The sequence below is a fragment of the Euleptes europaea genome, chromosome 4, assembly GCF_029931775.1.
Source record: "Euleptes europaea isolate rEulEur1 chromosome 4, rEulEur1.hap1, whole genome shotgun sequence".
NCBI lineage: Eukaryota > Metazoa > Chordata > Lepidosauria > Squamata > Sphaerodactylidae > Euleptes > Euleptes europaea.
In genome coordinates, this window is record NC_079315.1 from 102,949,179 (window position 1) to 102,963,661 (window position 14,483).

At 43.2% G+C, this 14,483-nt stretch overlaps 1 protein-coding gene across 1 annotated transcript in view; it reads left to right on the forward strand.

Moving 5' to 3' along the window:
• Nucleotides 1–2,959: 2,959 nt before the first annotated feature.
• Nucleotides 2,960–14,483, forward strand: part of LOC130476803 (complement component C6-like) — a 32,560-nt gene continuing 21,036 nt past the window's right edge. The window contains 6 exon segments of the mRNA XM_056848803.1: nucleotides 2,960–3,105; nucleotides 4,118–4,274; nucleotides 4,830–4,974; nucleotides 7,529–7,670; nucleotides 9,257–9,395; nucleotides 10,943–11,143. Coding sequence (XP_056704781.1) covers nucleotides 2,960–3,105; nucleotides 4,118–4,274; nucleotides 4,830–4,974; nucleotides 7,529–7,670; nucleotides 9,257–9,395; nucleotides 10,943–11,143 — 930 coding nt within the window.

Sequence of the window (14,483 nt, forward strand, 5' to 3'; positions counted from 1 at the left end):
ATGGCGACCCTATGAATGAAAGTCCTCCAAAGTGTCCTATCCTTAACAGCCTTGCTCAGATCTTGCAAATTGGGGGCCGTGGCTTCCTTTATAGAGTCAATCCATCTCTTGTTGGGTCTTCCTCTTTTCCTGCTGCCCTCAACTTTTCCTAGCATGACTGTCTTTTCCAGCGACTCTTGTCTTCTCATAATGGGACCAAAATACGACAGCGTCAGTTTAGTCATTTTAGCTTCTAGGGTCAGTTCAGGCTTGATCAAGTGGCATGGCTAACCCTCTGGAATTAGACTATGAAATTATACTGTGTCTGGAATTATATTATGTCTCTGGTGGAATTATTTAGTGCAACTCTTCCAAAAGATCAAGTCACTTCACTCTCAGAAATTAAGATCTGCATTAAATAATGCTGTGGTTAATCTTTTGGGAGGAGTGTGTGTGTTGTAAGGTACTGTTTATTTCAAGGCAGAGGAACACTTACAGGAAGGAAAGGTGTTGTAATCCTAGCTGTACTATTCATGGTTTTTTCCTTCCTCGAAGTAAAGTTTCCAGCCTATAAGTGGCTGAGGAGAGCTTCACGGGCTGTTTTCTTCCCCTGGCTAGTCCACAAAAGCTCTTTGTAAGGTGATTTGCAACTATTTTTGGTGGGGAAATATAAGAGTGGAGTTAAGGTGAAAAAAAGCTGGAATCTAAACCGACAATTATAGAATGCAGTTTTTGGAAGAATTGTCATTTATGGAACAATCAAGTTAAGGTTGTCAGGTGTCTCTTTACTCCTGACCTGCTCCGTTTTTAGCAACCATTGGATGCACTGAAAGTAAGTAAGCTGGCAAAACTTTGTCTAGTATGGAAATACGCAGTGTGGGGCAGGGGATAACGTTACCAGCTAACTGCTGCAGTAGTTTAAGCGTTGGATGTGGGGATTGGCTTCCAATCGCTACTTAGACCATGAAGTTCACAGGATGACCTTGGGCCAGTCATTCTTTTGCAGCCCAGCCTACCTCAGACGGTTGTTGTGAGCGGGAAATGAGGTAACCCCATCCATGTCTGCCCCACTGTGCTCTTTCGAGAAAGGTTGCGATATAAAAATGAGAAGTGTGAGAAAGGAATTTCTGTCTGTGTCAGGCTACAGGACAAAAGCCCCACCACACCATCTCCTGCGGTCCTTTCAGATATGGTCAAAATATTTGAAATATTGCAATCTGGGGTAATTTTTTTTAAAAAAATTATGGAACAATTTTTTAAAAATATATATGTTAAACTATGTATATAAAGGTGGAAGCAGGATTGCTAATTATGATATATAAATTCTGAAGCAAGCAGGTTCATCATTGAAATGTTAATTGTTCAGTCTGGATAAGATTTGGTAGCCAATGTTTCTTACTTCCATGGTTCTTTCTTAGGGTTGCCAGCTGTGGATTCAGAAATTCTGAATTCAGAAATTCAGAAGATTTTGGGAGTGAAGCCTGAGGAGGGCCAGGGAATGGAGAGGGGAGGGACTTCAGTGGGGTGTAGTGCCATGGAGTCCACCTTCCAAAGTGGCCATTTTCTCCAGATGAACTGATCTCTGTGTCACCTAGAGATCAGTTGTAATCCCAGGAGATCTCCAGCCACCACCTGGAAGTTGGCAGCCCTATTCTTTCTCTTCTGTTGCAGACTGTAGCTGTGGTCAGTTAGCCTTTACAAGCACAATTCCTCCAATATCTCACAGGTAAAAACAGGGCCTAGGAGTAGGGTTGCCAACTCTAGGTTGGGAAATTCCTGGAGATTTGGGGAAGACAAGCTTTTGGTAGGGGAAGGACTTCAGCCCGGTGTAAGACCACGAGTCCACCCTCCAAAGAAGCCATGCTCTTCAGGGGAACTGATCTCTGTAGTCAGGAGACTGGTCATAATTCTGTAAGAACTCTAGGCCCTAACTCAAAGTTGCCAACCCCTCCATTACATGTAGCTGAAGGCTAAACTCTGTCTACAGTTTATTGCATCCATCTTCTCTGCAGTATCTTTTCCCACACAAAACCAATGGGCTTGTTCTTTTAGTCAAAGACAGAGTACAATACCCATAGTCCATAGAGACGGGGTGTGTGCAAAGAGCAGTGGTGGTGGGAGTGACATCACTTCCAGGTGATTCCCATGACAGAGCCAGCAGCCATCTTTGCAGCAGTTCGCATCCGTGTACATGTGACACTGGAGATCTCTGATTTGGTCTCGAAAAGCCCCTAGGGGTGGGCTGGAGTGCCGAGATGCAGTTTTAATAAAGTGTGAGTAGTGTTGTGGTTTTAACGCTTCCCCCAGTGTTAGTTCCCTGTCTTAGGCTGCCATCCTCCAGGTACTAGCTGGAGACCTTCTGCTATTACAACTGATCTCCAGCCAATAGAGATCTGTTCACCTGGAGAAAAATGGCCATTTTGGCAATTGGACTCTATGGCATTGAAGTCCCGCCCCTCCCCAAACCCCACCCTCCTCAGCCTCCACCCCAAAAATCTCCCGCCAGTGGCGAAGAGGGACCTAGCAACCCTATCGCTGTCCCTTGTCCTGTATTGTCCCCAGGCTATCTCTAACTTCTGTATCATAAAAAAGACAGGTCCAGGACCTGTCTTTTTCCCCTAATGGAGCTCAAAGCAGTTGGATGGGCAGTTTTGATCAGGAAGATATCACCCAGGAGGGGTTAACCTTCTCTTCCTACTGCCACAGTCATAATCCATAGATTCCCCACCACTGCAACTCTTTAAGCGTAAATTTCATGTTGGGGGAGCCAATCACAGGTTCCCAACATAATCGCTAGTATAGGCTTAGGGGCATCGAGATTTTGCATTGCACTTTGAACAATTATCATAATGGGATCCAGCCTTCAGTTATTCTCAGCAGTGCATTCGCTTGTCATATTGTAAAAACGGATTTTAAGCGGTTGTAATTACTATCATTTTTGGTTGCTTTGTAGACTTTTGCAGGCCTCCTACCTCCAGCTATGGACAAAAACGTTAATTTGCTTTTTCTTATCCTTCTGCACATCACAATTGAGAGCACTGAGGGATGCTATTGTGACCATTATCCATGGACTGCCTGGTCCAGCTGTTCAAAGACCTGCAATTCTGGGACTCAGCACAGGCATAGGTAAGAACACAGACATGAGGTGGCCTTTGACTGGGTCAGACGATTGGTCTCTCAAGATCAGTGTTGTCTACACTCTCCAGGGTCTCAGGCGGAGGTCTTTCACATCACCTACTACCTGAGCCTTTTAACTGGAGATGCTGGGATCGAACTTGGTGCCTTCTGCATGTAAAGCAGATGCTGCACTATTCATCCAAAGCCTAAAGTTGACAACCTTCAGGTAGCAAACAAGATACAGCAGTTACAGAGAATAAACATACAAAGCAGTCTATCCGAGTCACTGAAAAGCGTATCAAAATAGTCTATTATGTAACACAGAGAAAAAGTATATTGCAATGAAACTCAAAGTGCAGTATACAACAAAGACGACAAATACATTAGAGAAATGTCCACAAGACAAAATCTTGAACTGTAGTCCAGATAATATTCAGCAGTTCTCCTTGAGATCACCAAAGTACCAAATAATGTGATCTCCCCGGAGTGAAATATATAAGTGCTGGACTTAGTCCCTGGTTCAGTGACCCATCAATGGACATTCCTCAGTACACGTCCCTGTAGGGAGAATGCTTGCGTTCCATTCAGCATGAGAACTAGCTAAAGTGCAGTCCATGTTGAATCCTGATGAAGATTTCTATCTAAACAGGAGAATACTGGATCGCTGTCCCAGTGAGGGGTTCACAGGAACCATGTTGCCTACTGAGGAACGTCCATTGAGCTACCGTTCAGGAGAACTACTGAATATTATCCGGACTTCAGTTTGACTTCAGTTCTCTATCAGCTGGAGATCAGTTGTAATAGCAGGAGACAAGTGGTAATAGCAGTTGTAATAGCAGGAACTACTACCTGGAGATTGGCAACCCTATTGCACATTAATTTGTGTCATTTGTCCCTGTGAGTTAGAAATTTGTGTCATTTGTTTGTGTCATTTGTCCCTGTTGGAAATCCCTTTAGTTCTCATGACAACCACCCCAGGTCATAATGGTATTTTCTTGTTTGTTTGTTTTTTGTATTTTAGGCAAATTGTGATGGATGACTACTATAGGAAAAACCTCTGTGACCAACTTTGCACTACGCAGGAATCCAAGATCTGCAATCAGCAGACGTGTCCTATCAACTGTGAGCTTGGAGACTTTGGTCCCTGGTCAGAATGTGACCCATGTGTTAGAAAACAGGTAGGTGCAAAAATACATCAGGTAGGCAGTAGGTAAAAAATTAAGGATGTGGTAAATAGGGCCAGGAGCCCCTCTCCGCAGAGTGGAAAACTGCAGTACTATAGTTAAAAGCTCTTCTCACGACCTGAGTTCAATCCTGATGGAAGTCGGTTTCAGGTAGCTGGCTCAAGGTTGACTCAGCCTTCTATCCTTCTGATGTTGATAAAATGAGTACCCAGCCTGCTGGGGTATGGTTGTCAACTTCCAGGCACTAGCTGGAGATCTCCTGCTATTACAACTGGTCTCCAGCCGATTCAGATCAGTTCCCCTGGAGAAAATAATACAGGAGATCTCCAGCTAGTATCTGGAGATTGGTAACCCTACCTATCTGGATCCAAGCAGCGTTATATAAATGCTAAGTATTGTGAAGTGTTTCTTGGCCAAAAGAACAAGGAGGAGGAAATATCTTCCCACTTTATATAAAGCTAGTGGCAGACACCATTCTGATTGTTTTTCCAACTGTCTAGGGGAAATTCTCTCCTCTGAACCCAACTCAGGCCTTGTTTTGCCTTTCAGTTTCGTGTCAGGACCCTGACCCGGCCCTCTCAGTTTGGAGGACAGCCCTGCAGTGAGCACCTGGTAGATACCCGGAGGTGCTACCCAACCAAAGTTTGCAACATTGAAGAAGTAAACTGTGAGAATAAATTCCACTGTGAAAATGGTAAGTTCTTGTTTCTCTTGATTTCCTTGTGCTAAGAATACAAATAATGTAACACTGTTTAAAAAATAGACACTCTTGATCCATTGATCTTGAGCAGCATAATTTTAAATCTAATGTTTGAGGGATATAAGGACTGAAATAAATCTTGCCACTTTCAATGTAGCCTTGGGATCCTTCACTTAATAAAAAAGGCATTATGTCAGACACAGAGGCATTAGATTTATATGTTAAAAGGGGAGAGATATACCATGATTTAAGTTCCTCATAAAAACGGCATTCCAAGAGGGCATGAGTTGTGAATCAATAGAGCCAGAAGAGCAAGGACCAGGTCCTGTCTGGGTGTGGTATATTCAAATTCCTGCCCTGCATAACCATAGAGGGGTTAGCATTCAGTCTAGCTAAGCAGAAGGCTCTAGAAAGATGAGGAGTTGTCAGATAGTAAGTATAAGCGGGTGATACAAGGAAATATTAGGTGCCCCTTGAAGTCCTTCTGGGTTCCTCATCACGTAACTGTGACGGGCCCAGTGGCTGGTACCATGCAACTTGGCTATACTTTTCCTGGATAGATGTTGCCAGGGGGAGGAAAGGCAGGAAAGCAGAAGATGGGGGGCAGATAAAGGTAGGTTGGGTGGAAAGCAGACATCACTGAGTATGAGATTCTTCTTCGCTGAGCCCTGAGCTGAACAGGTGTCAGCTGTACTCTTCCTGCATAGTGAGCTGGTTCCAGCACCAAGCTTTGGAGATGGTTGATAATGTCCTTCAAGGCAGGTAGCTTGATTGGAAGCATGGGGAGTGGCTTGTAATTTTATTTGAACCTGGATATCTTATGTTCATAGCACTCCAGTACCAATCCTATGTGATGTGGTTAGAGGGTGGACTAGGATCTGGGAGACCCAGGTTCAAATCCCCACTCTGTCATGGAAGCTTGCTGGGTGACCTTGGGCCAGTCACACACTCTCAGCCTAACCTATCTCACAGGGTTGTTGTGAGGATAACATGGAGAAAGGGGGAATGCTGTCAGCCACTTTGGATCCTTACTGAGAAGAAAAGTGGGATATAAATGGAGTTAAATAAATATGGTTAAGAATTTTTGATTGGTTCATGAATGCCTTTTTGTTATTGTCACTAACAGTGGTGGTTACCGCACCTACTGTTTGAAACGTTTATTCCACCCTAAATTGAGTTTACACCCTTCTAAACTTGAAATGCCTGTATTATTGTATCAATCCCAATGACAATAAAACAGCAGGAGGTTGAAGATTCAAAGCAGTTTGTTTATTGGCCCAATACACACACCGGGTGAAAATTGCCCAAAGCGCCGGACAATTCACACACACATCAAAGGATTGCAAGCACGATTATAGTCTTTGGTAATGGGTGGTACAAAGACGCAATGCATAACGTAGAGACCCAAATACCCAATGCTAGGGACCCCTGGATTAGCATACCCTATTAGAGAATCGGAGGCGTTGCAGGGAAAGTGGTGATCTAATGCTCACTAATGAGCAGAGAAGACCCACCATTGTCGGGTGCTTCTCTGTTTGATCCTAAATCACTGCTATCCTTATCTTGGACCTTGGTTCCTGCCAAGGCTAACTAAGGAGGTTCCTAGCTGGTCCTTTATCTGTGGAAAACCAGCTTATGAAAGCATACTAAGACCATCTATGGATTCTTTAATTAGCTTCTAACTAAGGAACAAACTGGGCCTCATACTCGAGGCATGTAACATATGCAAGTGCTTGGTGTGACTATAATAATGGATGCCATCTCTTATATACTGAGTGTGGCATATTTATAGTGTGCAGATATACTTTATTGATTACAGAGAATATATTTCAAATCAAAGAATACATTTCCAATACATTTCCCATAGCATATAATGATTTCAGGCATTACAAGCTCATTAACTAAAACAGATTTTGAAGGGTGTAACTCTGCTCAGGATGGCACTGTTGATCTTCAACCCACCGTTCCCAACATTCATGGTCTGCAATCCATGGTCCTGGCCTTGACAATGGAGAGATCATAACTTTGGCCCACCAGCTTCCTGTAGGGTTGCCAGGTCCCCCCTCACCTTCGGCGGGAGGCTTTTGGGGCCGATGTCAGGATCATGCACGTGCGTCGACACACCACTTCCTGTCTACAATCGGAAGTGCCGCCTCGTGAGGAACCTTATACCACCTTATACCTTATACCACCTTATAAGGCTCCTCGCAATGCGGCACTTTCGGTCGTAAACAGGAAATGGCGCGTCGGCACACATGCACGTTTGGCCCCCGTGGTTGGTGGGCAGAGGGGTAAATTCCCAGGGGGTTGCCTGCCACCAGCGGGCCCCTGGCAACCCTAGCTTCCTGTCACATGACTCTAATGTGATATGCTTGCAGCTCAGAGGGTTGTGGGTATGTGAAGGCTGAAGAACACTTGTAAATTAACATCAATTCTGAAGGAGGACTAAATATTAAGGATCCTTCTTGTTAGGGTATCACAGGGTTTGTAACTCCTGTGACTGGGGAGAGAATAGTCCTGTTGATACACTGGTGTTTCTTTGCAACAGGTCGCTGCATCAGTCAAAGCTTGGAATGCAATGGAGAAAACGACTGTGAGGATAATTCAGATGAAAGAAACTGTGGCCGCATCCGGCCCGTATGCAACAGAAGACACGAGAACATTCCTGGAGTACAATTAATGGGCCTTGGGTAACTCGTCTTTTGTTGCTTCTCTTTGCATGCAAGATATATTTATTTCATTTACATGCCCATCTCAAGAAAGGCAGCACGGGTTCAAGGGGGAAGACAAGGGGGCATGGGCAGCTGCATTTAGCAGCACAGTAAATCACTGGAAAGAAGAAAAAGAAGAGTTGGTTTTTATATGCCGACTTTCTACCACTTAAGAAAGAATCAAACCGGTGTACAATCACCTTTCCTTCTCTTCCCCTCCCCACAACAGACACCCTGTGAGGTAGGTGGGGCTGAGAGAGTGTGACTAGCCCAAGGTAATCCAGCTGGCTTCATGTGGAGGAGTGGGGAAATAAATCCAGTTCACCAGATTAGCATCCACCGCTTATGTAGAGGAGTGGGGAATCAAACCCAGTTCTCCAGATCAGAGTCCACCGCTCTTAACCGCTATACCATGCTGGAAAGGCTGCAAGGAAGGAGAAATTTTATTAAGACTGACTTCTGAGTTACAGTTAAGGGTGAACGCATGAAGCTGCCTTATACTGAATCAGAACATTGGTCTATCAAGGTCAGTATTGTCTACTCAGGCCATTTATGCATGGCTGTTTTCTCACGGTAACCCCGCCGACTTCTTCAGAGCTTTGCCTTGATTATGCACGCATTTTCCAACCGTCAGAGGTTGCCTCACTCTTCGTGCATTTTGTCTGCACTTTCTGGATTTCTGTTTAGCCAGCATCCAGAAAACCCGGGCAAAATGCTCGGAAACGCATGGGTAGAGCAAGATGACCTCTAGCAGTTGGAAAATGCATGCATAATAGGATTGCCAGGTCCCTTAGCTCCACCGGTGGGAGCTTTTCGGGGGCGTGGCTAGGGCGCGTGGTGCACACGCCCGGTGTGATGCGCACGCACGCCCCACCCACGTCACTTCCGCCATGTCACAATCCCGCCAATTGACCCTCAGCTGGTCGTCGGGCAGCAGGGTGAATTGGTGGGATTTTGCCCACCACCACCGGGCACTTGGTAACCCTAATGCATAATTAAAGCAAAACCTCAAAGTAGTGGGTGGGGTTACTGCAAGAAAACAGCCATGCATAAATGGCTTCAGCATGGCAGGAGCTCTCCAAGGTCTCAGGTAGAGGTCTTTTGTATCTTTTTTTCGCTCCTTCATAACGGGAGATGCCAGGAATTGAACCTGGGACCTTCTGCATGCAAGGGAAATGCTCATTGACCTACAGCCCCTCCCCATGGGGCGGAGCAATGTTTTTTATGCACTAGGTTTCATCCAAAATCGAAGACATTCATAATACCTGGGAAATCAAAAAGTGACAGAACAGACATAAGCTTTAGAAAAGATGAGAAGACACATTCTAGTAAATAAGCTTCTTGTTCACTTATGTTCTGATTTATGCTCCAGGATATTTATTCAGGAGTCCCATTAATTTTTCTAAGGGGCACACTTCTAGACAAATATGTTTAGGAACACCGCCTTTTATATTTCTTTTCCACCTAAGTTATCTAGTATTCTAGCAGAGAGAAAACCTTGATTGGCTGGGGAGCTCATGTTTTGTGTGACTGCTGGACTTCCTGAAGTGTTTTTCTTTCTCTAGATTTCATCTTCTTGCAGGAGAGAGCCGAGGAGAAGTCCTTGGGAATTCATTCAACGGAGGCCAGTGCAGACTGGTCAAAAGCAATGATACAAGGAAAACATTTCGTGTTCCTGCAAACCTTGATGCTGTCACCTTTCAGGTAACAGCCAATAGATATTGATTGAATACAAAAGCATTGATGTTTATTTAATTATCTTACCATTTATACTTTATATGTTTTAAACCCTACCATTCCTTTTGCAGCTTATAAAAATATTGAAGAAGAAGAGTTGGTTTTTATACCCTGATTTTCTCTACCATTTAAGGAGTCTCAAACCGGCTTGCAATCACCTTCCCTTCCCCTCCCCACAACAGACACCTTGTGAAGTAGGTGGGGCTGAGAGAGTTCTGAGAGTACCGTGACTAGCCCGAGGTCACCCAGCAGGCTTCATGTGGAGGAGTAGGGAAACAAACCTGGGTCACCAGATTGGAGTCTGCCACTCTTAACCTCTACACCACACTGACTTTCCCATTGTCCATCATAATAGTGTTGTCAACAAGAGGAGAGGGAATGCCAGTGTTTTAAAGCCTCCGTCTTCAAAAAATAAAGTTATTACTTCAGCCCTGCAAGAGAGATTTGCATATACATAAGAAGAGCCCTGCTGGATCAAACCATCGGTCCACCTAGCCTAGCACCCCATTTTACATAGTGACCAGTTGCTCTGGAGGGCCAACAAAAAGGGCACATTTTGATTGTGATTGCAGAATTTCTTGGGTCGAAACTTTGCGTTCTCTTGGCCCAGAACTCTCTCAGCTTTAATGCAAAAGTCAAAGTAAAATAGAGTGGTCATGGTATCATGGTGACTCTTCTAAACCATGCATTGCTAGTACTATATGTGTTCCTTGTCTATAGGTATCTTGATTACATACAAATGGCCAAAATTACTAATAGTCTAAAGGGCAAAGACGCAGAACTATTCAAAGAACAGTGGCAAAAGGCGTTTGTATATTGGGGGGGAAAAGGCAAAAATTGACTTTAAAAATATGTTGAAAGGATTGTAAATAAAATAAATAAACGAAAAGGGTAAAAAAAACCAGAATAATTATAGTCTATGAGAGCTTTCACCGGAGGTCAACCACTGGAGCAGGGGGTGATTCACAGGAGATGGGGGTGGGGGGTATATTCTATATTTTATTTTGCTTTTATTTATTTTTCTTTGGATATAATATTATAATGTATACTAAGTTGTTATGTAAATAACTTTTATATAGCTAATTACAGGTTATTATAAATGATTAAATAGTACAGATGATAGAGAGTTGAATTAGACTCAAATAGGGATAGAAATTGTTAAAAATATCAAATGATGTTATATTGTATCCTATACTTTTTTTTATTAATTATCACTTTTTGAAATACAAAAATATATGAAAAAGTATATAGATATCTTGATTCATTTTTGCTTTGCCAGTACTGTATGTGTTCCTGGTTTATAGGTATCTGTTGATTCATTTTTGTACTGATGCCCCTACTTTGATCCTTTAGGATTTATTTTATTTGGCTGATTTCAAAGCCCCCCCCCCCAAAAAAAAATCTGGAGTGTTCTTAACTGAGAATAAATAGTCTTCAGTTTAAGGTCTTAGCTCTTCCCTTAATGGAATATATTTTGCAGTTCAAAAGGGTTTTTCTGTTTTGCCTCCTTATAGGTAGAGGATAAGGAAGATGATGTAGAATCTGATTTCTACAGTGATTTGATTCCCCTGCAGTCCGCTTCCTCTGAAGGCAGTTCTTCTTCTAGCTCCGGCAGAAGCTCTTCTGGAATCCCGTTTCTGTTCTCGAAAAAGAAAAAAGTAACGATCACATCTTCATACTCCTTCAAGGAAGCTCTCCAAGCCTCTCACAAAAAGGTAGACTTGGCTTTATTTTGTCTTTTAGTCTCCATCCGCGACACCTGACTTTGGGCTAGACTAGAGTGACAGATCTTGAAATGGTTCCAATTTATTATCCAGCTAACTAAAGAAAACTTTCCTGTACTGAATTATCTGTATTATATGAAAGTGGGAAATGCTGAGGCCTGCCAGCTGTCAAACCAGATTAATTGAGAATTTGAAAGGGAACCATTCTGTTTGCTTAAGAAAGGACAAAGACATCATTTTTCATATATGGCTGTTTTGTGAACAGAGGTCAGGAGGAGGACAGAGGGAAAATGAAGCTTCTTCAGGAAAGGAGGTTCCTTCCTTCCCCCTTCCTGAGATGGACATTTAGTGCTTTAGTTCTCAAGTTGAGGATGGCTGCTTCAGAACCGTCCTCAAAACTGGAGTTTGATTTGTGACCCATCAGCTCTATGGCTCAACCAGTGCTGGGAAATAGCAACAGCCTTTGTATTTCTTCCTTGATTCTAATCCAGTAGCAACTTAGAGACCAACAAGATTTTTGGAGTATAAGCTTTTAAGAGTCAACCTCCCTTTGTCAGGAGCTTTGAGTCTTGAAAGCTCATACCCAGAAAATCTTGTTGGTCTCTAAGGTGCTAAAAAGGTAAAAAGGTAAAGGTCGCCTGTGCCAGCACCGGGTCATTCCTGACCCATGGGGTGACATCACATCCTGATGTTTACTAGGCAGACTTTGGTTGCAGGGTGGTTTGCCAGTGCCCTTCCCCAGTCATCTTCCCTTTACCCCCAGCAAGCTGGGTACTCATTTTACCGACCTCGGAAGGATAGAAGGCTGAGTCAGCCTTGACCCAGCTACCTGAAACCAACTTCCATTGGGATCGAACTCAGGTTGTGAGCAGAGCTTGGACTGCAGTACTGCAGCTTACTACTCTGCGCCACGGGGCTCTTTTACTCTAAGGTGCTACTGGACTTGAATCTTACTATTCTACTGCAGATCAACACAGCTGCCCTTTGATACATACATACATACATACATACATACATACATACATACATACATACATACATACATACATAGAAGAAGACATACATACAGACACAAATACGAAGAAGAAGAAGAGTTGGTTTTTATAAGCCAACTTTATCACTTAAGGAAGAATCAAACTGGTTTACAATCACCTACCCTTGTCCTCCCCACAACAGACACCCTGTGAGGTAGATGGGACTGAGAGAGCTCTAGGAGAACTATGACTAGCCCAAGGTCACCCAGCTGGCTTCATGTGGAGGAGTGGGGATTGGGGAAACCAGCCCAGTTCACCAGATTAATGTCCGTCGCTCATGTGGAGGAGTGGGGAATCAAATCCGGTTCTCCAGATTACAGTCCATCACTCTTAACCACTGCACCCCGCTGGCTCTACAAATCATCTGTGGGTGGTTGTGAAGCATCCATCTAATTTTTCAACAGGTTTTGGGTGTTTTCATAGCTCTGGTGTTGGATACAGGAATGCAGCAATGGGAATTGTATACATACCTGTCATTTTTGCATATAATTCAAGAAGACTGAATATATGCAGCTACTATCTGATCTTTTTAACTGGAGAATCTGGGATTGAACCTGGGACGTTCAGCATTCAAAGTAGATGCTGTGCCCCTGAGCCACACCCCCTCCTCGGGATCTGCCTGTGAAAGCCAAATTCTGGGCAGAGATCACTGATGGCAATCTGGGTGCCTGTGTTTCAGGTACATCTGGCAGGAGTAGATTTAGGAAAGCATATTCTATATCATAGAATTTTTTAAAATCATAGTGCAGCATTATTGTTTTCCATTTAAGGTGCATATCTAAATCCTAGGTGAGTTCATAATAGCTGAAGATGTGGAAAGCTGGATATTGCAAATATAATTTTTTTAAAAAAAATTAAAGTGTGTGACGGCATTCGTTTTTATAAAAAGGCTAAATTCCTTTTCCCAAGTGAAAAAAAATGTTAGCATAATTGTTCCTGCTGCGTGCATTGTGGAGATAAGCTTCTTTCTTGCACACAAAATATATCTTCTATGTCAAAGCAGGAACAATGGCCAAGAGGTTTAAGTAGGAAAAGATTTTAGTAAGAGAAATTCGGAGGGAGGCTGTTGTTTACAGAAAGTAAATAGAATTCATGATTCTGGCCAGAATAACTGCAATTTACAATTGAAAGGAACTACAAACTGGTAAAGAGGAAAAGCTGGAGCTTCAGATACAATTCATTACCACAGTATGTGGCAAGCGCTTTAATCTCCTTTAACTATTCCAACAGCTTTGGTTAGAAGCAGGGCTTTCTCAGTGGCTGCTCCCCTATTATGGATTTCTGATGGTGTACATGGCATCCCTTTCTTCTTAGCTTTTAGGACTGCATGTAAAACCTGGCTGTTCCCAAAGATTTTCTGCCGATCATTATTGGGTTTATGGATTCTTAAATGTGTAATGCTGAAATTTTGGTGGGTTTGTTGTCGTGTACATCTGAGTTATAATGAGCTGACTTTTTTAAAAATAAAGCTTCCTTTGTTTTTATTATTTTAATTTCTTGTTACTCAACCTGAACCAGCCAGAATGCTGGATATGAACATTTTAAATGAATAACAACGGCTTCTTTTGGCTTTAAAATGAGATTAGAAAAATTTGTGGTGGATAGGTCTATTAATTGATATTAAGTAACTGAAGCTTCCAGTTTCAGTGGCAGTATACCTCTGAGTGACAGATACTGAGGACAAGCAACATGTTTTGTTGCTGGTGTTCTTCCCAAACATCTGGCTAAAGAAAGAGTTGTGGATTAGATGCAGTTTTGCTCAGGTGTAAGAGAATTCTTTTGTTCTTAGGATGCACTGTTTGTTCTGACTCCTGTGCTCAGACAGCACTTTCAGATCACCCTTTAAAGAAGCCAGTGCATGTCTTTTTCAGATGCAGGTGAACAAATGGGGTGTAATTAAGTGACCATACGACATCTATGTTTTTGTGAATTTCCCATAGTATTGGGTTTGACATATGGTTGCCATCCTCCAGGTACTAGCTTGAGATCTCCTGCTATTACAACTGATCTCCAGCTGATAGAGATCAGTTCACCTGGAGAAAATGGCCACTTTGGCCATTGGGCTCTATGGCATTGAAGTCCCTCCCTTCCCTTCCCCTCCCCTCCCCAAACCCCACCCTCATCAGGCTCCGCCCCCAAAACCTCCCGCTGGTGGCGAAGAGGGACCTGGCAACCCTAGTTATACACAACTCATCATCTTCTCATCTTAAGACCCAGTGTAATGTAGGCCTAAGACTAGGATCTCAGAGACCTGGGTTCAAATCCCCAACTAGCCACATTGCTAGGTGACCTTGGAG